Below are 26154 nucleotides of genomic sequence, written 5' to 3'. Positions count from 1 at the left end.
TTAACATGTAATGGTTTTATCTGTACAAGTGCTTTTATATGTACATTTTATGCAATAATGTTCCAATAATAAAACATAAGTGGATTAAGATATACTTTGACTTTGAGACATTATGTGTTGGTGTGAAGTCATTCTCTTGTAGCATTAACTGCAAGTTCATCATACAGTCACTGCTGGTGTTATCTTGTGAATCAGAAAAAAACATGTGACCAAGTCAGGAGAAATATATGAAGTATGAAAATGTAACAATGTGACAGGCTGGATGATGATCCCACTTTCATTCAGTGACCTCATGTCAAAACTGGGTCTAGTAGATTTGTTAGTCATTCAGTTGCTATGACCCAGCCAGGTTATCATATAGAGAACTACTTAGTGTTTGTTCTTACAAAACAAGTTTATACAGATGTTGTGCCAGGTGTGTGCTGATTTGGATGTCAATATTATACTGAGTAACTGGTGAGCTGATTGATTACTTAAAGGACAATTACAATGTATTTCAGCCTGATATACTATATTTCCTATAAATGTGCTCATTGTAATTCAACGAGTCATGTAACTTCGCACTCACCAGCATTGTTATAAAGATTCAAAGACATGAGGATCCATGCAAACCAACATATATCAGGTTATATATTGGTGCCTTATGTGCATTACTCTGACCTACCACACATCACTGCATTGACTGTATAGTGAACTGCATCTGAGTGTACAGCAGCACTGTGACTGAACACATCCAGTTACACACTGATGGAGGACTGAAGCTGCTGCTGCTGTTGTGTTGTATAGATACAGGTTTCTACAACACTTTCACTATGCAGCAAAAGCAGAGCAGGTTAAAGAGGGGAAAATATTTTTGTGAAATACAATGGTTATGCATTCTAAATTGTCTTGGCACTTTTTTGACTATGCACGTATGTAGAAAAACAGTTTGTGGTTTTCAGCAGGATATAAGCGTGTTCAAACTTTCAGAAGAGTATCCATTCAGCTAAAAATACTTCAACACTCAAACAGCAGATCCTTATCTAACCAGACTTGTCTGATAATTTAGACTCTGAAAGATGAAAAGCTGCAGTAACAAAGGAAAAAAACCTGTCTCACTTTATGTCCATTGAGACATTTTTTACTAGGTGAACTGACTTTATTTGACTTCCGGTGCCAGTCCACTGAACGTATATAGTGCTTTTCTAGTCTTCAACCACTCAAAGTGCTTTCACATTACACGTCACCAAATCACACACATTCAAAAACTGATGGTGTAGCCATGGCCTTTGTGGCTTACTTAGGACAAACCACAGTTATATCATTTAAACATGTGCAACCACAACTAAATCTAGTAATTAACCTGTACTATGATGTATTTCTAGTGTACGTCATAGCTTTTACAAATATTCAAACTTGTCCACTGCTACATGTTTGTACTGGATATTTAGATTCATTCATTTTACTATGACACCAAGATGGGAAACCCTAACCCTAACTGTTAGTCTTTTTTTTGTATATATGTATTTCTGTCATCATGTGAATATAGTAAAGACACAAACTTCAACATATAGATCGCAGTTAACATGTGGTCATGTTTCCTTTGTAGGATATGATGTATGTCTTCACGTTGGCCAATCAAAAGCAGTCTTGTTTCTGAAGAGAGAAGAAAAGATTAGTGCTGCTTTCATTTCACACAACAAGTTGAACATGATGACATCTCCAGTGTTTGTTCTCTATCTCACATGTCTGTTCATGGGGAAAATGGGTGAGTTGCGATTTTGTGTCTTTAAGAGTGTAATGTTCACTCCTCATAGAAATGATTGTAATATCTTGAATGTACTGATTACACTTCTATCACAATTATTTAAACATTTCACTTCATCTCTTATTTCACTTCAGCTCAGACAACTGCTCTGAAATCCTCCTCATCTGTTCATCAAGACAGTGGTTTTATATCAGCTAATGTTGGTGACAACGTAACGCTGCATTGTTTCTACAAAGGTGATTTCTCAGTGAGGTTTCACTGGTACAAGCAAACTCTGGGACAGAGACCAACGCTCATCTCCACCTCCTATGAGTATGAAATAAAATACACTCTTCATAATGAATTCAAGAACAGTTCACGTTTCACAGTGGACAAAAATCATTTGACGATCACACATTTGCAGATTTCAGACTCAGCTACTTACTACTGTGCAGTTGGTAATTCAGTGATATTAGAATTTGCAAAGGGAGCTATTATCAGTGTAAAACGTCCGGTTTTGGTGCATCAGTCGGCATCTGAGAGCATCCAGCCAGGAGGCTCTGTGACTCTGAACTGTACAGTACACACTGGGACCTGTGATGATGGAGAACACAGTGTTTACTGGTTCAAATACTCTGAAGAATCTCATCCAGGACTCATTTACACACATGGAGGCAGGAATGATCAGTGTGAGAGGAACACCAACACACAAACACACACCTGTGTCTACAACTTGCCGATGAAGAGTCTGGATCTTTCTCATGCTGGGACCTACTACTGTGCAGTCGCCTCATGTGGACAGATACTGTTTGGAAATGGGACCAAGCTGGATGTTGGCAGTAGTAAGTAACATTATAGCCAAAATTGTTGCATCAGAAAGGTACTCCTTGTTACTGTATAATCACAATTAGAATGATTACTGAAAAATGTTGAAGCTCTATTCTGGTGTCTGACTCTCTACAGATCAGGTGGACTGTTTTGTCTTGGTGTATTTCTTGAGTGGAGCTTTGGCGTTCACCATCCTCAGTGTTTTACTGGCTTTCTCAATGTACAAGATGAACAAGAGCAACAGTGGACAATTAACAGGTAATTGTTTTTAACTGACATCATGTATTAACTGAACATGGCTTTTGAGTAAAATTACTTTTTTTTGTTTCACACTCAGAGTCTCATGGAAGAAATTCAGCTCCCTCCACCGGTGCAAAGGTGAATAATGACAGTATTAATTGTATTTATTGTTGAACTGCAGCAAACTTGTTTTTCGTTTTTACAACCAGTGCAATAATATATTGATTTTGAATGTTTTAGAATAATATTATAATGCACTGATATATACTTTGTTACCAGGGTTACGAAGACAGAGACAACTTGTATTATTGCGCTTCAAGTAAGAACCTGACCAACAGACAGAAGGACCAAATCTGGAGTGAATGTGTGTACTACAGTGTAAAGCAGTAGAACTGGACATGTTTCATTTGTACTTTGAGCAGAGACATTACATTGTAGCATCTGTTTTTATATGTAACATAGATTTACTTTCAAGTTTGAAAAAAATATGTTTTAATAGCTCCATAAATGTTTTGCTATGCTTTGGTATTTTTTAAGGGAATTTCTTTCTGTGTGGTTTTATAATGGCTCTACAACTTTGTTTGTTGGAAATAAACTGTGTGTTATTATTTTATTACATATAGATTTTTGTGTCTTAACCAGTAAATACTTTCATCTTTATTGCAGAATGTAATTGTAGATTGTATTGTATTGACTTTTGAGTTTAATCCGCATTGGTTTTATTGGTTTGGCATGTATGTCTTTCTACTATGTGAACATTTTATATTTATAATCAAATAAAAATTTAAATTTGGAAGACTGTGAGCATGAGATGATATCTTTGTATGTATTAAATCCAGATACAGAGTCAGTTGCTTTGGGACTACAAAGTAAAGTGTGTCACTTGACTTTGTAGGAGGAAGGTTTCCTCAAAACTAATGTTGGTAAAAGTGTGTGTGAGCACCTGCCTCCCAGTGCTATAACTCTTGCATATTATGTGAAAAAGAGTGCAATATTCTTACCAAATTCACAATCATTTCCTTATCTTACAACAGATACAGGAGTCTATGCAGATGAGAACCACTATTTCATTACTTTGGCTGAATTTGGGGGGTGGAGGAAGAGTGGCTGCATGAAGAAGGGCAGAAGTTGCTCAGTGAAACATAATAATAATAATAATAATAATAATAATAATAATAATAATAAAAATAATAATAATAATAATAAAGAGAGGAAAAGAAACTGTACAACAACATTTAAATGAGTCAGAAGCTGGAACTGGTGAGCTGGTGGGCATTTTTTAATACTCTTTAATACTTTAATTTCCTCTAGATCTAACAAATGTATGAATCATAATATAGGCTGAGATTAATTGATGCTACACAGCTGACTCATGAGATTTGTCTTCCACTTATTTTCAATGTAATGGTTTTATCTGTACAAGTGCTTTTATATGTACAATTTATGCAATAATGTTCCAATAATAAAACATAAGTGGATTATGGTATACTTGACTTTGAGACATTATACATTGGTGTGAAGTCATTCTCTTGTAGCATTAACTGCAAGTTCATCATATAAGCACTGCTGGTGTTATCTTCTGAATCAGAAAAGAACATATGACCAAGTCAGGAGAAATATATGAAGTATGAAAATGTAACAATGTGACAGGCTGGATGATGATCCCACTTTCATTCAGTGACCTCATGTCAAAACTGGGTCTAGTATAGTATCCAGCCAGGTTATCATAAAGAGAACTACTCAGTGTTTGTTCTTGCAAAACAAGTTTTTCAGATTTTGTGCCAGGTGTGTGCTGATTTGGATGTCAATATTAGACTGAGTAATTGCTGAGGTGATTGATTACTTAAAGGACAATTGCAATGTATTTCAGCCTGATATACTATATTTCCTATAAATGTGCTCATTGTAATTCAATGAGTCATGCTTACTTAGCACTCACCAGCATTGTTATAAAGATTCAAAGACATGAGGATCAATGCAAACCAACATATATCAGGTTATATATTGGTGCCTTATGTGCATTACTCTGACCCACCACACATCACTGCATTGACTGTATAGTGAACTGCATCTGAGTGCACAGCAGCACTGTGACTGAACACATCCAGTTACACACTGATGGAGGACTGAAGCTGCTGCTGCTGTTGTGTTGGTATAGATACAGGTTTCTACAACACTTTCACTATGCAGCAAAAGCAGAGCAGGTTAAAGAGGGGAAAATATTTTTGTGAAATACAATGGTTATGCGTTCTAAATTGTCTTGGCACTTTTTTGACTATGCACGTATGTAGAAAAACAGTTTGTGGTTTTCAGCAGGATATAAGCGTGTTCACACTTTAAGAGAGTATCCATTCAGCTAAAAACACTTCAACACTCAAACAGCAGATCCTTGTCTAACCAGACTTGTCTGATAACTTTGAATCTGAAAGATGAAAAGCTGCAGTAACAAAGGAAACAAAACTGTCTCACTTTATGTCCATTTGGTCATTTTTTACTGACTGAACTGACTTTATTTGACTTCTGGTGCCAGTCCACTAAAATAGAGGTGAATGGAATTCATTATAGTAAACTGACTGAACGTATATAGTGCTTTTCTAGTCTTCAACCACTCAAAGTGCTTTTACATTACACATCACCCAATCACACACATTCAAACACTGATGGTGCAGCCATGGACTTTATGGCTTACTTAGGACAAACCACAGTTATATCATTTAAACATGTGCAACAACTCAATCTAGTAATTAACCTGTACTATGATGTATTTCTACTGTACGTCATAGCTTTTACAAATATTCAAACTTGTCCACTGCTACATGTTTGTACTGGATATTTAGATTTATTCATTTTACTATGACACCAAGATGGGAAACCCTAACCCTAACTGTTAGTCTTTTTTTTGTATATATGTATTTCTGTCATCATGTGAATATAGTAAAGACACCAACTTCAACATATAGATCGCAGTTAACATGTGGTCATGTTTCCTTAGTAGGACATGATGTATGTGTTTACGTTGGCCAATCAAAAGCAGTCTTGTCTCTGAAGAGAGAAGAAAAGATCAGAGCTGCTTTCATTTCACACAGCAAGTTGAACATGATGACATCTCCAGTGTTTGTTCTCTATCTCACATGTATGTTTGTGGGCAAAATGGGTGAGTTGTGTTTTTGTGTCTTTAAGAGTGTAATGTTTAATCCTCATAGAAGTGATTGTAATATCTTGAATGTACTGATTACACTTCTATCACAATTATTTAAACATTTCACTTCATCTCTTATTTCACTTCAGCTCAGACAACTTCTCTGAAATCCTCCTCATCTGTTTATCAAGACAGTGGTTTTATATCAGCTAATATTAGTGACAACGTAACGCTGCATTGTTTCTACAAAGGTGATTTCTCAGTGAGGTTTCACTGGTACAAGCAAACTCTGGGACAGAGACCAAGGCTCATCTCCACCTCCTATGAGTATGAAATAAAATACACTCTTCATAATGAATTCAAGAACAGTTCACGTTTCACACTGGACAAAAATCATTTGACGATCACACATTTGCAGATTTCAGATTCAGCTACGTACTACTGTGCAGTTGGTAATTCAGTGATATTAGAATTTGCAAAGGGAGCTATTATCAGTGTAAAACGTCCGGTTTTGGTGCATCAGTCGGCATCTGAGAGCATCCAGCCAGGAGGCTCTGTGACTCTGAACTGTACAGTACACACTGGGACCTGTGATGATGGAGAACACAGTGTTTACTGGTTCAAATACTCTGAAGAATCTCATCCAGGACTCATTTACACACATGGAGGCAGGAATGATCAGTGTGAGAGGAACACCAGCACACAAACACATACCTGTGTCTACAACTTGCCGATGAAGAGTCTGAATCTTTCTCATGCTGGGACCTACTACTGTGCTGTCGCCTCATGTGGACAGATACTGTTTGGAGACGGGACCAAGCTGGATGTTGGCAGTAGTAAGTAACATTATAGCCAAAGTTGTTGCATCAGAAAGGTACTCCTTGTTACTGTTTAATCACAATTAGAATGATTACTGAACATTGTTGAAGCTCTATTCTGGTGTTTGACTCTCTACAGATGAGGTAGACTGTTTTGTCTTGGTGTATTTCTTGAGTGGAGCTTTGGCGTTCACCATCCTCAGTGTTTTACTGTCTTTCTCAATGTACAAGATGAACAAGAGCAACAGTGACCAAATTACAGGTAATTGTTTATAACTGACAGCATGTAATCACTGAACATGGCTTTTGAGTAAAATTACTTTTTTTTGTTTCACACTCAGAGTCTCATGGAAGAAATTCAGCTCCCTCCACCGGTGCAAAGGTGAATAATAACAGTATTAATTGTATTTATTGTTGAACTGCAGCAAACTTTTTTTCTTTTTTACAACCAGTGCAATAATATATTGATTTTGAATGTTTTAGAATAATATTATAATGTACTGATATATACTTTGTTACCAGGGTTACAAAGACAGAGACACCTTGTATTATTGCGCTTCAAGTAAGAACCTGACCAACAGACAGAAGGACCAAATCTGGAGTGAATGTGTGTACTACAGCGTAAAGCAGTAGAACTGGACATGTTTCATTTGTACTTTGAGCAGAGACATTATATTGTAGTGTCTCTTTGGAGGTGTAACATGGATTTACTTTTAAGTTTGAAATAAATATGTTTTAATAGCTCCCTAAATGTCTTGCTATGCTTTGGTCATTTTTAAGGGTATTTCTTTCTGTGTGGTTTTAAAGCAGAATATCTGTACAACATCGTTTCTTGGACTTAAACGGTGTGTTATTTTTATTACATACTCGATTTTTGTGTCTTAACCAGTAAATACTTTAATCTTTATTGCAGAATGTACTTGTAGATTGTATTGTATTGACTTTTGAGTTTAATCCGCACTGATTTTATTGGTTTGGCATGTGTGTTTTTCTACTATGTGAACATTTTATATTTATAATCAAATAAAAATTTTAATTTTATAAGACTGTGAGCATGAGATGATATATTTGTATGTATTAAATCCAGATACAGAGTGAGTTGCTCTGGGACTAGGACTAGGAGGAAGGTTTCCTCAAAACTAATGTTGGTAAAAGTGTGTGTGAGCACCTGACTCCCAGTGCTATAACTCTTGCATATTATGTGAAAAAGAGAGCAATGTTCTACCAAATTCACAATAATTTCCTTATCAACAGATATAGGAATCTATGCAGATGAGAACCATTATTTCATGAATTTGGCTGAATTTAGGGGGTGGAGGAAGAGTGGCTGTGTGAAGAAGGGCAGAAGTTGCTCGGTGAAATATAATAATAATAATAATAATAATAATAATAATAATAATAATAAAGAGAGGAAAAGAAACTGTACAACAACATTTGAATGAGCTAGAAGCTGGAACTGGTGAGCTGGTGGGCATTTTTTCATACTCTTTAATACTTTAATTTCCTCTAGATCTAACAAATGTATGGATCATATAGGCTGAGATTAATTGATGCTACACAGCTGACTCATGAGATTTGTCTTCCACTTATTTTCAATGTAATGGTTTTATCTGTACAAGTGCTTTTATATGTACATTTTATGCAATAATGTTCCAATAATAAAACATAAGTTGATTATGATATACTTTGACTTTGAGACATTATACGTTGGTGTGAAGTCATTCTCTTGTAGCATTAACTGCAAGTTCATCATACAAGCACTGCTGGTGTTATCTTCTGAATCAGAAAAGAACATATGACCAAGTCAGGAGAAATATATGAAGTATGAAAATGTAACAATGTGACAGGCTGGATGATGATCCCACTTTCATTCAGTGACCTCATGTCAAAACTGGGTCTAGTATAGTATCCAGCCAGGTTATCATAAAGAGAACTACTCAGTGTTTGTTCTTACAAAACAAGTTTTTCAGATTTTGTGCCAGGTGTGTGCTGATTTGGATGTCAATGTTATACTGAGTAATTGGTGAAGTGATTGATTACTTAAAGGACAATTACAATGTATTTCAGCCTGATATACTATATTTCCTATATATGTGCTCATTGTAATTCAATGAGTCATGCTTACTTAGCACTCACCAGCATTGTTATAAAGATTCAAAGACATGAGGATCAATGCAAACCAACATATATCAGGTTATATATTGGTGCCTTATGTGCATTACTCTGACCCACCACACATCACTGCATTGACTGTATAGTGAACTGCATCTGAGTGCACAGCAGCACTGTGACTGAACACATCCAGTTACACACTGATGGAGGACTGAAGCTGCTGCTGCTGTTGTGTTGTATATATACAGGTTTCTACAACACTTTCACCATGCAGCAAAAGCAGGACAGGTTAAAGAGGGGAAAATATTTTTGTGAAATACAATGGTTATGCATTCTAAATTGTCTTGGCACTTTTTTGACTATGCACGTATGTAGAAAAACAGTTTGTGGTTTTCAGCAGGATATAAGCGTGTTCACACTTTACGAGAGTATCCATTCAGCTAAAACATTTTCAACACTCAAACAGCAGGTCCTTATCTAACCAGACTTGTCTGATAATTTTGACTCTGAAAGATGAAAAGCTGCAGTAACAAAGGAAAAAAACCTGTCTCACTTTATGTCCATTGGGACATTTTTTACTGACTGAACTGACTTTATTTGACTTCTGGTGCCAGTCCACTAAAATAGAGGTGAATGGAATTCATTATAGTAAACTGACTGAACGTATATAGTGCTTTTCTAGTCTTCAACCACTCAAAGTGCTTTTACATTACACGTCACCCAATCACACACATTCAAACACTGATGGTGTAGCCATGGACTTTATGGCTTACTTAGGACAAACCACAGTTATATCATTTAAACATGTGCAACCACAACTAAATCTAGTAATTAACCTGAGGTATGATGTATTTTTAGTGTACGTCATAGCTTTTACAAATATTCAAACTTGTCCACTGCTACATGTTTGTACTGGATATTTAGATTTATTCATTTTACTATGACACCAAGATGGGAAACCCTAACCCTAACTGTTAGTCTTTTTTTTGTATATATGTATTTCTGTCATCATGTGAATATAGTAAAGACACCAAATTCAACATATAGATCGCAGTTAACATGTGGTCATGTTTCCTTAGTAGGACATGATGTATGTCTTCACGTTGGCCAATCAAAAGCAGTCTTGTTTCTGAAGAGAGAAGAAAAGATCAGAGCTGCTTTCATTTCACACAGCAAGTTGAACATGATGACATCTCCAGTGTTTGTTCTCTATCTCACATGTCTGTTTATGGGGAAAATGGGTGAGTTGCGATTTTGTGTCTTTAAGAGTGTAATGTTTACTCCTCATAGAAATGATTGTAATATCTTGAATGTACTGATTACACTTCTATCACAGTAATTTTAAAATCTCGCTTCATCTCTTATTTCATTTCAGCTCAGACAACTTCTCTTAAATCCTCCTCATCTGTTCATCAAGACAGTGGTTTTATATCAGCTAATGTTGGTGGCAACGTAACGCTGCATTGTTTCTACAAAGGTGATTTCTCAGTGAGGTTTCACTGGTACAAGCAAACTCTGGGACAGAGACCAAGGCTCATCTCCACCTCCTATGAGTATGAAATAAAATACACTCTTCATAATGAATTCAAGAACAGTTCACGTTTCACACTGGACAAAAATCATTTGACGATCACAGATTTGCAGATTTCAGACTCAGCTACATACTACTGTGCAGTTGGTAATTCAGTGATATTAGAATTTGCAAAGGGAGCTATTATCAGTGTAAAACGTCCGGTTTTGGTGCATCAGTCGGCATCTGAGAGCATCCAGCCAGGAGGCTCTGTGACTCTGAACTGTACAGTACACACTGGGACCTGTGATGATGGAGAACACAGTGTTTACTGGTTCAAATACTCTGAAGAATCTCATCCAGGACTCATTTACACACATGGAGGCAAGAATGATCCGTGTGAGAGGAACAACAACACACAAACACACACCTGTGTCTACAACTTGCCGATGAAGAGTCTGAATCCTTCTCATGCTGGGACCTACTACTGTGCTGTCGCCTCATGTGGACACATACTGTTTGGAAACGGGACCAAGCTGGATGTTGGCAGTAAGTAACTTTCTAGCATAAATTGTTTCATCTGATAAAGACATGATTACTTAATTGCTAATTAAACTTAAAAAGTCAAAATAGAGATAAATCAGAGAGTTGTGTAATATCTCATTATATGTGACTCTCTACAGATGAGGTAGACTCTCTTGTCTTGGTGTATTTCTTGAGTGGAGCTTTGGCGTTCACCACCATCCTCAGTGTTTTACTGGCTTTCTCAATGTACAAGATGAAGAGAAACAGCTTTCAATCTACAGGTAACTGTTTATATGTGTCATAACTGTAATATCTAAGTTTCTATTAATTAAATATGGATTATAAATAAAATTATTTTATTCTGTCTTCATCTCATGAAACATTTTCAGCTCCTTCTGTGACAAATGGCGAGGTAAAACTTTTACACTTTTTACTTTTAACAGTGGAATTAATATTTCAACACAGTTTTTGTATAACCAGTTGATATTGGGGAGTTTTTGGACAATATTTTGATATTTATCAGGATCCATATTATTATCAACTTTTACATATGTTGTTAGCAGGGTCACCAAGACACAGACAACCTGCATTATGCTGCTTTAAGTGTGAAGCTGCCCAACAGATCAAGAAGAGTGAAGAACAACTCCACCAATGAATGTGTGTACTCCAGTGTAAAGTAGTAGAATTATATGTTACACTTCTGATTTTTAGTAAGATTTTGTCTTTCTTTTGATTTTCAAAGCATAATGTATTTTTATAAGTTAATCCTTGAGATAAACATCTGTGTATATCTTCCTTGTGGTCTGCAGTCAAAATATATATATTTTTCGGTCATGTTAGTTCATGTACACATTTAGAAAACATCTCTGTGTTGCTTTTATCTTTGTGGTTTTAAGTAGAATTTCACAGAATTTGTGTAAAAAAAACTGTATAAGTCATGTAGAGACAATTTTAAATACGTTTGAATAAATCTCCTTTAGATCAAACAAAATCTATCATATAAGATCAGATTAATTAATGATACACCACTGACTCATGGCTTTGTCTTCCACCTGATTATTTTACATGTAATGGTTTTTAAGTCTGGGTTTATGTAAGTACTTTTATACATATATTTTATATCAAAAATGATGAAATAATAAATAATAATTGATCATGGGACACTTTGACATTTATATGTTATGTGTGGGTGTGAGTACAGTCCCATTTACTGCAGCTTTATCATAATGTACAAGTGATGCTGGTGGCATGATGTGAATCAGAAGAAGCATGTAATTGACCTCACTCACTCTGGTTACATCTGACCATATCCATTACTTGAATTCACTTATGTCCAGGTCAGGTGCAATATAGAAATGATGTCAATGTACAGAGTAACAGACTGAAGGATGATCCCTCTTTCACTCAGTGACCTAATTTGAAATCTTGACCTAATAGATTTGTTACTAACTCAGTTGCTATTACTCGACCAGGTTATCATTGTGTTGTGTCTTGCCACTGTGTACTGTGTTTTACTGTTCATCCGATATGTAGCCACTGTTTAAATAGTTACTATTGACAACAAACAAAAGTGTTTCTTTGATATTATTTCCCATAAATGTGGTTGTTGTGATTAAATGAGTCATGCTTGCACTCACCAGCGTTGTAATAGAGATTCAGGAACACAAGGCCTCACGTAAAAAACTGCATATATCAGGTTATATATTGGTGCCTAATGTGCATGACACTGACACACTACACATTACCTCATTGACTGTATACTAAGCTGGTTCTGAGTGTACAGCAGCACTGTGACTGAACACATCCAGTTACACACTGATGCAGGCCTGGACTGGGACAAAAATTCGGCCCTGGACTTTTTGGTCCAGACCGGCCCACTGCAATCCATGCTCAGATACTGTACCAACTCACGTTGATGTACATTTAAACACACAAACCCTTAATAACAGTAGTATACTGAACAATATCCCTTATATTCTGGAGACTTGAATAGGCTTGAATTAGTTTTAACTGTATAATGTGAAACTGTTGAACGGACAATAAACCATAAACACTGACTGAAAAAAATATGTAAAGCATCATAGACTATACATGAGTTATGTTGTTAGATCAATGTCCTTCATGAACAAATTGGACTGTGGGCACAAAGAAAGGTGCATATTGACACTTACAACACTTTAACTCTGGTGACCTGATTTGGCAGATGTCATTATAGGTAGAAATTATCAAAAATTGTGAAAATAGCAGATCTACATGCTCAAACCACATCACATTGCAACATGTGAGTTGAGTGGTAAGCTTGCAGATTTGTAATTATGTGGCATCCTTTGATGAAAATAGTGGTTAAGTGGTTAATAAAAGCAACTAATCAATTAATCAGGATAGTATATGAATATGATTGTTTTCCAATACTTTAGATAACTAGATTTAGGCCTAGTTGTAACACACCACACTATGCAGAGTTATTTATTATGTTAAGTAAAGTTCATAGACAGTTAAGTAACCGTTCTGAACATTTAATGAGTGATTATCCACACCATGCTGGCAGGATCACACCTGCTTAAAACTCTATCATCACTTCCACATGGTGGAGAGTCTTCCTCAACCTGCTGCTGCACCACCATGGCAGCGGGAGTCTCACTTGACTCACTGTCCGACACCTGCTGTTGAGAGGGACCCACTCCTGAAGCCGCTCCGGCCACGATGGCAACATTTCTGAAATTGTTTTGCTCGTAGCAGCGTCGGTTGCTAGAGCTTTTCTTTTTTATCTCTTTGTTTTTCCGCTCCGCCTTTTCGCTTTTTAGCCGCATTGTCCATTTTGTTGTAGTAGTAGGCTATCTCTCACTATCTCTCATCTGATTGCTTGTCATCAAAGGTGATTGGACGAGGGAGGGGGGTTAGGGGGGAGAGTCAAGAACCAGCGTGGGTGGGACTCCTGGGCCTCTGTAGCCTATCATAGGGCGACTGGGCCAGGTATTCTTTAGACAGACAAGCCAATGGGCCTCTGCTGTGTCTGCAGGCTGCAGCGGAGCTCTGTGGGCCGGTGCATGTCTCTGCTATGGGCCGGGAGAGTAACCATGGCAAGGCGCAGCAAAAACTAAATAAACAAATAAAAAAAATAAAAAAACAGCAGCCACCGGCCCATTATTGACCGGTGGTGTGTGTCAAAGTAACATCCACATGAATGCCAGTATCCATCATTTTTGCCCAGAAGGATCAAACTGCCTCCACTGGCTTGCCTTCATCCCATTGTGCATCCCGGCCATCTATTCCTCAGGTAAACAATGCAGACACACCTGGCCGTCATCAACATAATGTAAAAGATTTAAGACAAAACATACAAACATGTTCTTGCATCCGGCCCACTGTTTCCTCTGATAAAGACATGATAACTCCCTAAGTGAACTTCACTTGAAAATAGAGATGAATCTGATAGTTGTGCAATATCTCATTATATGTGACTCTCTGCAGATGAGGTAGACTCTCTTGTCTTGGTGTATTTCTTGAGTGGAGCTTTGGTGTTCACCACCATCCTCAGTGTTTTACTGGCTTTCTCAATGTACAAGATGAAGAGAAACAGCTTTCAATCTACAGGTAAATATTTATATCTGTTATAACTGTTATATCTACGTTTCTATTCATTGAATATGGATTCTGAATGAAATATTTTTTCTGTTTTCACAACCAGAGTCTCAAGCAACATTTTCAGCTCCCTCTGTGACAAATGGCGAGGTAAAACACATATTTCAACACAGTTTTTGTATAACCAGCTGATATTGGGCGAGGTTTTATACTTTGTTTTGATGTTTGTCAGGATCCATATTATTATCAACTTTTACATATGTTGTTAGCAGGGTCACCAAGACACAGACAACCTGCATTATGCTGCTTTAAGTGTGAAGCTGCCCAACAGATCAAGAAGAGTGAAGAACAACTCCAACAATGAATGTGTGTACTCCAGTGTAAAGTAGTACAATTACATGTTATATAATTTTTCTTCCATATTGATTTTCAAAGCATAATGTAGGTTTAGAAGTTGATCTTGAGATAAACATCTGTGTATATCTTCCTTGTGTTCTGCAGTCAAAGCTCATGTTAGTTCATGTGCACATTTAGAAAACATCTCTGTGTTGATTTTATTTTTGTGGATTTAAGCAGAATTTCACAGTATTTTATTACAAGAAAACTTTATTTGTAATGTGGAGACAATTTTAAATACAGTACATTTGAATAAATCCCCTTTAGATCAAACTACGTCTATTGTATAAGATCAGTTTAATTGATGCTACACAACTGACTCATGGCTTTGTCTTCCACCTGATTATTTTATATGTAATGGTTTTATCTATATAACTACTTTTATACATATATTTTGTATCATAAATGATGAAATAATTAACAATAATAGTTGAACATAGGACACTTTGACATTTAGTTATTATGTGTGGGTATGAGTTCAGTCCCTTATTACATTAACTGCAGCTTAATCTACAAGTGCTGCTTTTGGTATCATCAGACCAGCCCTCCTTCTTCCATTACTCTATGGTTCAGTTCTGATGCAAATGTTCTCATTGTAGTTGCTTTCGACAGTGGACAGGGGTCAGCATCGGAACTCTGATTGTGTGTCTATACAACAATGACACTCGTCATAGAGAGCATTAACATATTCAACAATATGTGTGACAGTAGCTCGTCTGAGGGATTGGACCAGATGGAATAGCCTTCACTTCCCACCTGTATCAGTGAGCCCATGAACTTGTCAGTTATATACCAGGAAGACCCCAGAAGACCTGCTGCTTTGGAGATGCCTCGACCCAGTTATCTAGCCATCATACCTTGGCCTTCGTCAAAGTCAATCAGATCCCTATGTTTGTATTTGTATATGTACATTTACATTTCAAAGATGTTGAGCATGAGATGATGTTTGCATGTATTAAATCTAGATACAGTCAGTTGTTCTGGGACTACAAAGTAAAGTGGAACAAGAAGGTTTCTTCTCATGATCTGAAGCTCTGTTAGTTTTCAGTGTTACTGTTTGGGTAAAATTAATGTTGGCAAAATTGTATGTGAGCACCTGCCTCCCACTGCTGTAACTCATGCATATGTGTGTAAGAATACCAAATTATTATCAAATTTCACAATCATTTCTTTATCTTACACCAGAAACAGGAAACTATGCAGATGAGAACTATTGTATTATGAATTTGGCTGAATTTCAAGGGTGGAGGGAGAGTGGCTGTGTGAAGAAGGAGGGCAGAAATTGCTTGTTGACATATAATAATAATAATAATAATGATGAGAGGAAGATGAACAGTGCAACAACATTTAAATGAGCCAGAAGTTGGAGCTGGTGGACACAACACAACAGAAATCCTCCCAATCTTGACTTGTAGCTCTTTAGCTCTCTGGCTGTATGGTTGTGTAGTTATTAGCTGGTTGCATTTCCTTTGTGGTTTAAAGAAGAATGTAGTATTGTATAGTACAAAAAACAACATGTATTAAACACATTGAGACATTTTTTTAACACATTTAGTTTACATCAAACTAATTTATGTGTCATACAAGCTGAGACTTATTGATGCTACACAGGTGACTCGTGGCTTTGTCTTAATTGATTATTTTATTATGGTTTTATCTGTATAAGTGATTTTATATGTACATTTTAGTCAATAATGTTCAATAATATAAGCTAATTATGATATACTTTGACTTTGAGACATTATGGATTGGTGTGAAGTCATTCTCTTGTAGCATTAACTGCAAGTTCATCATACAGTCACTGCTGGTGTTATCTTGTGAATCAGAAAAAACATATGACCAAGTCAGGAGAAATATATGAAGTATGAAAATTTAACAATGTGAAAAGCTGGATGATTATACCACTTTCATTCAGTTGCTGTTATCCAAACAGATTATCATTTTGTTGTGTCTTCTCACTTTGTACTGTGTTTTACTATAGATCCAACATGTAGCCACTGTTTGATTAGTTAGGGTTAGGGTTACTGATGAAATACAGAGAACTACTTAGTGTTTGTTCTTACAAAACACGTTTATACAGACTTTGTGCCAGGTGTGTGCTGATTTCAATGTTAATATTGAACTGATTAACCGGTGAGGTGAATGATTACTAAAGGACCATTATGATATTTTAAAACTAGAATTCCCATAAATGAGCTCATTGTAATTCAATGAGTCATGCTAACTTAGCACTCACCAGCATTGTTATAATGATTCAAAGACATGAGGATCAATGCAAACCAACATATATCAGGTTATATATTGGTGCCTTATGTGCATTACTCTGACCTACCACACATCACTGCATTGACTGTATAGTGAACTGCATCTGAGTGCACAGCAGCACTGTGACTGAACACATCCAGTTACACACTGATGGAGGACTGAAGCTGCTGCTGCTGTTGTGTTGGTATAGATACAGGTTTCTACAACACTTTCACTATGCAGCAAAAGCAGAGCAGGTTAAAGAGGGGAAAATATTTTTGTATTTTTGTATATACAGCATTTTTGTATATACAGTGGTTATACATTCTAAATTGTCTTGGCACTTGACTATGCACGTAAGCACGTAAAACAGTTTGTGGTTTTCAGCAGGATATGAGCGCGTTCACACCTTACGAGAGTATCCAACAACAGATCCTTATCTAAACAGACTTGTCTGATAATTTTAGACTCTGAAAGATGAAAAGCTGCAGTAACAAAGGAAAAAACCTGTCTCACTTTATGTCCATTGGGTCATTTTTTACTGACTGAACTGACTTTATTTGACTTCTGGTGCCAGTCCACTTAAATAGAGGTGAATGGAATTCATTATAGTAAACTGACTGAATGTATATAGTGCTTTTCTAGTCTTCCGATCACTCAAAGTGCTTTTACATTACACGTCACCCAATCACACACATTCAAACACTGATGGTGTAGCCATGGACTTCATAGCTTACTTAGGACAAACCACAGTTATACCATTTAAACATGTGCAACCACAACTAAATCTAGTAATTAACCTGTACTATGATGTATTTTTAGTGTACGTCATAGCTTTTACAAATATTCAAACTTGTCCACTGCTACATGTTTGTACTGGATATTTAGATTTATTCATTTTACTATGACACCAAGATGGGAAACCCTAACCCTAACTGTTAGTCTTTTTTTTGTATATATGTATTTCTGTCATCATGTGAATATAGTAAAGACACCAAATTCAACATATAGATCGCAGTTAACATGTGGTCATGTTTCCTTAGTAGGACATGATGTATGTCTTCAGGTTGGCCAATCAAAAGCAGTCTTGTCTCTGAAGAGAGAAGAAAAGATCAGTGCTGCTTTCATTTCACACAGCAAGTTGAACATGATGACATCTCCAGTGTTTGTTCTGCATCTCACATGTCTGTTCATGGGGAAAATGGGTGAGTTATGATTTTGTGTCTTTGTGAATGTTTACTCCTCATAGAAATGATTGTAATATCTTGAATGTACTGATTACACTTCTATCACAATTAATTAAACATTTCACTTCATCTCTTATTTCACTTCAGCTCAGACAACTTCTCTGAAATCCTCCTCATCTGTTCATCAAGACAGTGGTTTTATATCAGCTAATGTTGGTGACAACGTAACGCTGCATTGTTTCTACAAAGGTGATTTCTCAGTGAGGTTTCACTGGTATAAGCAAACTCTGGGACAGAAACCAAGGCTCATCTCCAACTCCTATGAGTATGAAATAAAATATACTTTTCATCATGAGTTCAAGAACAGTTCACGTTTCACAATGGACAAAAATAATTTGACGATCACAGATTTGCAGATTTCAGACTCAGCTACTTACTACTGTGCAGTTGGTAATTCATTGATGTTAGAAATAGCAAACCTAGCTATTGTCAATGTGAAGAGTTCAAGTTTGAACATCCAAGCTTTGGTACATCAGACGGCATCTGAGAGCATCCAGCCAGGAGGCTCTGTGACTCTGAACTGTACAGTACACACTGGGACCTGTGATGATGGAGAACACAGTGTTTACTGGTTCAAAAACTCTGAAGAATCTCATCCAGGACTCATTTACACACATGGAGGCAGGAATGATCAGTGTGAGAGGAACACCAACACACAAACACACACCTGTGTTTACAACTTGCCGATGAAGAGTCTGAATCCTTCTCATGCTGGGACCTACTACTGTGCTGTTGCCTCATGTGGACAGATACTGTTTGGAAACGGGACCAAGCTGGATGTTGTCAGTAAGTAACTTTCTACCAGACATTTCATCTGATAAAGACATGATTACTTAATTGCTAATTAAACTTAAAAAGTCAAAATAGAGATAAATCAGAGAGTTGTGTAATATCTCATTATATGTGACTCTCTACAGATGAGGTAGACTCTCTTGTCTTGGTGTATTTCTTGAGTGGAGCTTTGGTGTTCACCACCATCCTCAGTGTTTTACTGGCTTTCTCAATGTACAAGATGAAGAGAAACAGCTTCCAATCTACAGGTAACTGTTTATATTTGTCATAATTGTAATATCTAAGTTTCTATTAATTAAATATGGATTTTAAATGAAATAATTTTTTTCTGTTTTCATCTCATGAAACATGTTCAGCTCCCTCTGTGACAAATGGCGAGGTAAAACTTTCTTTTAACAGTGGAATTAATATTTCAACACAGTTTTTGTATAACCAGCTGATATTGGGGAGTTTTTGGACAATATTTTGATATTTATCAGGATCCATATTATTATCAACTTTTACATATGTTGTTAGCAGGGTCACCAAGACACAGACAACCTGCATTATGCTGCTTTAAGTGTGAAGCTGCCCAACAGATCAAGAAGAGTGAAGAACAACTCCACCAATGAATGTGTGTACTCCAGTGTAAAGTAGTAGAATTATATGTTACATTTCTGATTTTTAGTAAGATTTTGTCTTTCTTTTGATTTTCAAAGCATAATGTATTTTTATAAGTTAATCCTTGAGATAAACATCTGTGTATATCTTCCTTGTGGTCTGCAGTTAAAACATATATTTTTTGTCATGTTAGTTCATGTACACATTTAGAAAACATCTCTGTGTTGATTTTATCTTTGTGGTTTTAAGTAGAATTTCACAGAATTTATGTAAAAAAAAAACTGTATAAGTCATGTCGAGACAATTTTAAATACGTTTGAATAAATCCACTTTATATCAAACAAAATCTATCGTATAAAATCATATTAATTAATGCTACACCACTGACTCATGGCTTTGTCTTCCACCTGATTATTTTACATGTAATGATTTTTTAAGTCTGGGTTTATCTAAGTACTTTTATACATATATTTTATATCATAAATGATGAAATAATAAATAATAATTGATCATGGGACACTTTGACATTTATATGTTATGTGTGGGTCTGAGTACAGTCCCATTTACTGCAGCTTTATCATAATGTACAAGTGCTGCTGGTGCAACCTGGTGGCATGATGTGAATCAGAAAGCATGTAATTGACCTCACTCACTCTGGTTACCTCTGACCATATCCATTACTTGAATTCACTTATGTCCAGGTCAGGTGCAATATAGAAAAGATGTCAATGTAACAGTGTAACAGACTGGAGGTCAATCCCTCTTTCACTCAGTGACCTAATTTGAAATCTTGACCTAATAGATTTGTTACTAACTCAGTTGCTATTACTCGACCAGGTTATCATTGTGTTGTGTCTTCCACTGTGTACTGTGTTCTACTGTTCATCCGATATGTAGCCACTGTTTAAATAGTTACATTGACAACAAACAAAAGTGTTTTTCTGATATTATTTCCCATAAATGTGGTTGTTGTGATTAAATGAGTCATGCTTGCACTCACCAGCGTTGTAATAGAGATTCAGGAACACAAGGCCTCATGTAAAAAACTGCATATATCAGGTTATGTATTGGTGCCTAATGTGCATGACACTGACACACTACACATTACCTCATTGACTGTATACTAAGCTGGTTCTGAGTGTACAGCAGCACTGTGACTGAACACATCCAGTTACACACTGATGGAGGACTGAAGCTGCTGCTGCTTGGGTGCTGGAGGTTCAAGAGAGGAAAAGCTGTTGTGAAATACGGTGGTTACACATTTTTGCACTTTTTTGACTATGAACTTACACTGATAAGCCATAACATTAAAACCACTTGCCTGATATTGTGTAGGTCTCCCTCATTCCACCAAAACAGCTCTAATCTGTTGAAGCAAGGACTTCAAATGACATCTGAAGGTGTCCTCTGGTATCTGGCAACAACAGATCCTTTAAGTATGGTAAGTTGTGAGGTGGGTCCTACATGGATCAGATTTGTATTTCGAGTACATCCCACAGATGAGATCTGGGCAACACTTCGAACCCATTGTCATGTTCCTCAAAACATTCCTGAACAATTATTGGAGTGTAGCAGGGTACGTTATCCTGCTTAAAGAGGCCAACTGCTATCAGGGAATACTGTTACCATGAAGGAGTATACTCGGTCTGCAAAAATGTTTAATTAGGTGGTGTGTGTCAAAGTAACATCCACATGAATGCCAGTATCCATCATTTTTGCCCAGAAGGATCAAACTGCCTCCACTGGCTTGCCTTCATCCCATTGTGCATCCCGGCCATCTATTCCTCAGGTAAACAATGCAGACACACCTGGCCGTCATCAACATAATGTAAAAGAAAATGTGATTCATCAGACCAGGCCTCCTTCTTCCATTGGTCCATGGTTCAGTTCTGATGCATACGTATGTAGTTGCTTTCAGCAGTGGACAGGGGTCAGCATAGGAACTCTGTGTTTGGGACTTCTTCAGCAATCTGTGTTACAGTAGCTCTTCTGAGGGATTGGAACGTATGGGCTAACTTTTGCTTCCTGTGTGTATCAGTGAGCATTAGGTTCCTATGACACTGTTGTCAGTTCACCAGTTTTGATAGGTACTGACCACTGCATGCCAAGAAGACCCCGGAAGACCCTCCGTTTTTCAGATGGTCTGACCCAGTTATCAACCCATCACCATTGTCCTTGTCAGAGTCATCCAGATCCTTACACTGGACCATTTCCCTGCTTCTAACACATCACCTTCAATAACTTGCTGTTCACTTGCTGCCTAATACAGCCTACCTCTTGACATGCACAGTAATATATACATACAGCAAAAATACATATATATTGTCCTCACTGACTTACAACTACATCTATCAACTAATCCGTACCATGCTGTGTTTCCACTGCACTGTAAAGGTATTTGACACATATTCAAGCCTGTCCACTGTGTTCTGTCACAGGTTTGTACAGGATATTTAATTTTTAGTGATTTTAAATGGTCATTTTTTAAACATGTTTCTGTCATCATGTGAGTATAGTTCAGACACACAAATCTTCACAATGTAATTTGCAGATAACATGTGGGCATGTTTGGTAAGTAGGACACGTAGTATGACTTCAGCTTGGCCAATCAAAAGAAGTCTTGTCTCTGAAGAGTGAAGAAAAGATCAGAGCTGCTTTCATTTCACACAGCAAGTTGAACATGATGACATCTCCAGTGTTTGTTCTCTATCTCATATGTCTGTTTGTGGGCAAAACAGGTGAGTTGTGATTTTGTGTCTTTAAGAGTGTAATATTCACTCCTCATAGAAATGATTGTAATATCTTGAATGTACTGATTACACTTCTATCACAGTAATTGACACGCTTCATCTCTTATTTCACTTCAGCTCAGACAACTTCTGTGAAATCCTCCTCATCTGTTCATCCAGACAGTGGTTTTATATCAGCTAATGTTGGTGACAACGTAACTTTGCAATGTTACTATGAAGGTGATTTTGAAGTGAGTTTTGTTTGGTATAAGCAAACTCTGGGACAGAAACCAAGGCTCATCTCCACTACCAATGAGTATGAAACAAAATACACTCTTCATAATGAATTCAAGAACAATTCACGCTTTACACTGGAGACTGGAAACAGTAAAAATCACTTGACGATCACAGATTTGCAGATTTCAGACTCAGCTACTTACTACTGTACAGTTGGTAATTCATTGATGTTAGAATTAGCAAACCTAGCTATTGTCAATGTGAACAGTTCAAGTTTGAAAATCCGAGCTGGGACCTACGACTGTGATGTCGCCTCATGTGGACAGATACTGTTTGGAAACGGGACCAAGCTGGATGTTTGCAGTAAGTACATTTCTAGCAGACATTGGGCCCGATGCAAGAAACACTGATTTACGAGGATCTGCCGCATTCACCAATTTTCTCGTATATTGGATTTTCTCTTCGGTACGAACAAAATTTAAGAGTGGTGCAGACCTGTCGTACCTGTCACACACCACCAACCTGTCATTCACCTAAGCATTGAAACATGATTGTTGCTGTCTACTTGTCTAATGGCAGTGTGCCAACAATATCATGTCTTTTGGGGGAACTCAAATTTTTTGGGTGTTGACATCATATAGATAAGCAAGATATGATAATCAATTAATGAACACATAACACCTCCACACAGGTATCAAGACCAAACACCTAACAGAGAAATGTTTTTTGTTGATTCGCAGGCTGAGCTTATATTATATTGTCAGTATTTTAAACACCCCTCCGCAAAAAATACCACAAATCAAGGAAGCTCATGTCTTATTGAGGAGAGCCAAGCTCCCCCTGGCCCCCCTGTAGTTCATGACCTGACTAATGGATTATGTCCCGTTCATTAAATTGCACTTCTGAATCTGTAATCATGATGACATTGTTCTGTTTGCAGTTAGTATAAAGCATTAGATATATCAGTCATTTAAATACATTGGCAGTAGAAACTATGATATAATGCAAGCTTTCAATATAAATATTATCATCTGAAACTACAAAGCTACTTGTCCACAGCTACTTTTCCACAACGCAAACTGACTATTAATTACTTTTATTCATTGGTGATCGAAATTATAGTTTAGTTCCCTGGCTGATGATTCCCCTATCGAGATGTTTTTTGGCATCTAATTCATGTTAAATCATTTTTGTTTTTATTTCTGTGACGTTGCGCACAACAGCTGAGACAGTGTTCACAGCCCAGGTCATTTTTCCTCATTCTTTGTCTTTCTCTGGACCTTTAATTCCACCACTAACACTAAATAATAATATGTGTTTCTGTTGATCTATTTCTGAGAGCAGGACCTCAGTCTGAGAGCTTGTAAAGTTCTTCTTCTTAGTCTTTAGTGTCATTTTCATGATTGGAGCTTCTCTACCTGCCAGATGTCTGACGTTATATGGTAGTTTGAGGGCGTCATTCATGTTAATTTACTATTCTCAGGAACCCGCATTCATTTAGGACAGGTGGGATTCATCATGCTTTCGAATGTCATTAACGAATGTTTCCTGGTGATATTTGTGTTTGGTGAATCCAACGCAGCACACTCATGAATTCCACCTCCCAAAAAAAGTATAACAGATTTAAGACAAAACATACAAACATGTTCTTGCATCCGGCCCACTGTTTCCTCTGATAAAGACATGATAACTCCCTAAGTGAACTTCACTTGAAAATAGAGATAAATCAGAGAGTTGTGTAATATCTCATTATATGTGACTCTCTGCAGATGAGGTAGACTCTCTTGTCTTGGTGTATTTCTTGAGTGGAGCTTTGGTGTTCACCACCATCCTCAGTGTTTTACTGGCTTTCTCAATGTACAAGATGAAGAGAAACAGCTTTCAAAATCCAGGTAACTGTTTATATCTGTTATAACTGTTATATCTAAGTTTCTATTCATTGAATATGGATATTGAATTAAATTACTTTCTCTTTTTCAGAGTCTCCAGCAACATTTTCCACTTCGTATGTGACAAATGGCGAGGTAAAACTTTTTTTTTCATGGTTGAACTAATATTTAAACATAGTTTTTGCATAACTGGTTGTTATTGGGGAATTTTCTTTGACATTTTTAGATTCTTGTCCATATTATTATACAAATGGCGAGGTAAAACACATATTTCAACACAGTTTTTGTATAACCAGTTGATATTGGGGGAGTTTTTGGACTTTGTTTTGATGTTTGTCAGGATCCATACTATTATAAACTTTTACATATTTTGTTAGCAGGGTCACCAAGACACAGACAACCTGCATTATGCTGCTTTAAGTGTGAAGCTGCCCAACAGATCAAGAAGAGTGAAGAACAACTCCAACAATGAATGTGTGTACTCCAGTGTAAAGTAGTAGAATTACATGTTACATAATTTTTTCTTCCGTATTGATTTTCACAGTATAACATAGACTTAGAAGTTAATCTTGAGATAAATGTCTTTTAATATCGTCTTTGTTGTCTGCAGTCAAAAGATAAGATTGTTTATCTGTGATTTTCAAAGCATAATGTAGGTTTAGAAGTTGATCTTGAGATAAACATCTGTGTGTATCTTCCTTGTGTTCTGCAGTCAAAGGTCATGTTAGTTCATGTGCACATTTAGAAAACATCTCAGTGTTGCTTTTATTTTTGTGGATTTAAGCAGAATTTCACAGTATTTTAGTACAAGAAAACTGTATTTGTGATGTGGAGACAATTTTAAAGACATTTAAATAAGCCCCCTTTAGATCTAATTGTATAAGATCAGTTTAATTGATGCTACACAACTGACTCATGGCTTTGTCTTCCACCTGATTATTTTACATGTAATGGTCTTATTAATATAAGTACTTTCATACATAGATTTTGTATCATAAATGATGAAATAATAAACAATAATAGTTGAACATAGGACACTTTGACCTTAAGTTATTATGTGTGGGTGTGAGTTCAGTCCCTTATTACATTAACTGCAGCTTCATCTACAAGTGCTGCTTTTGGCATCATCAGACCAGGTCTCCTTCTTCCATTACTCTATGGTTCAGTTCTGATGCTAATGTTGTGTGTCTATACAACAATGACACTCGTCATAGACAGCATTAACATATTCAGCAATATGTGTGACAGTAGCTCTTCTGAGGGATTGGACCAGATGGAATAGCCTTCACTTCCCACCTGTACCAGTAAGCCCATGACCCTGTTGTCAGTTCCCCAGTTGTCCTTCTTTGGATCACTTTTGATAAGAATTGACCACTGCATACCAGGAAGACCCCAGAAGACCTGCTGCTTTGGAGATGCCTCGACCCAGTTATCTAGCCTTCATACCTTGGCCTTCGTCAAAGTCAATCAGATCCTTATGTTTGTATTTGTATATGTACATTTAAATTTCAAAGATGTTGAGCATGAGATGATGTTTGCA

General features: G+C 36.7%; 5 protein-coding genes across 5 annotated transcripts; all 5 read left to right on the top strand.

The window, feature by feature from the left end:
* Window positions 1-1689: 1689 nt before the first annotated feature.
* LOC128383973 (immunoglobulin kappa light chain-like) lies at window positions 1690-3184 on the top strand. The gene is made up of 4 exons (XM_053343555.1): window positions 1690-1747; window positions 1882-2565; window positions 2690-2812; window positions 3072-3184. Exons 1-4 carry the CDS (start codon window positions 1690-1692, stop codon window positions 3182-3184), a joined length of 978 nt encoding a protein of 325 aa, XP_053199530.1.
* Window positions 3185-5890: 2706 nt separating this feature from the next.
* LOC128384037 (uncharacterized) lies at window positions 5891-7384 on the top strand. Its single transcript, XM_053343613.1, has 4 exons — window positions 5891-5948; window positions 6083-6766; window positions 6891-7007; window positions 7266-7384. Exons 1-4 carry the CDS (start codon window positions 5891-5893, stop codon window positions 7382-7384), a joined length of 978 nt encoding a protein of 325 aa, XP_053199588.1.
* Window positions 7385-10046: 2662 nt separating this feature from the next.
* Window positions 10047-14869, top strand: LOC128383847 (uncharacterized). The gene is made up of 5 exons (XM_053343436.1): window positions 10047-10104; window positions 10239-10922; window positions 11057-11179; window positions 14587-14630; window positions 14753-14869. Exons 1-5 carry the CDS (start codon window positions 10047-10049, stop codon window positions 14867-14869), a joined length of 1026 nt encoding a protein of 341 aa, XP_053199411.1.
* A 3398-nt stretch (window positions 14870-18267) lies between these two features.
* LOC128383427 (uncharacterized) lies at window positions 18268-19795 on the top strand. Its single transcript, XM_053343051.1, has 5 exons — window positions 18268-18325; window positions 18455-19153; window positions 19285-19413; window positions 19516-19538; window positions 19679-19795. The coding sequence occupies exons 1-5, from the start codon at window positions 18268-18270 to the stop codon at window positions 19793-19795; spliced, it is 1026 nt and encodes a 341-aa protein (XP_053199026.1).
* Window positions 19796-22439: 2644 nt separating this feature from the next.
* On the top strand, window positions 22440-25111 carry LOC128383426 (uncharacterized). Its single transcript, XM_053343050.1, has 5 exons — window positions 22440-22497; window positions 22627-23088; window positions 24495-24617; window positions 24706-24749; window positions 24995-25111. The coding sequence occupies exons 1-5, from the start codon at window positions 22440-22442 to the stop codon at window positions 25109-25111; spliced, it is 804 nt and encodes a 267-aa protein (XP_053199025.1).
* Window positions 25112-26154: the final 1043 nt, after the last annotated feature.

This window comes from Scomber japonicus, chromosome 22 (assembly GCF_027409825.1).
Source record: "Scomber japonicus isolate fScoJap1 chromosome 22, fScoJap1.pri, whole genome shotgun sequence".
Classification (NCBI taxonomy): domain Eukaryota; kingdom Metazoa; phylum Chordata; class Actinopteri; order Scombriformes; family Scombridae; genus Scomber; species Scomber japonicus.
This window is presented reverse-complemented; position numbering and strand designations above follow the sequence as displayed.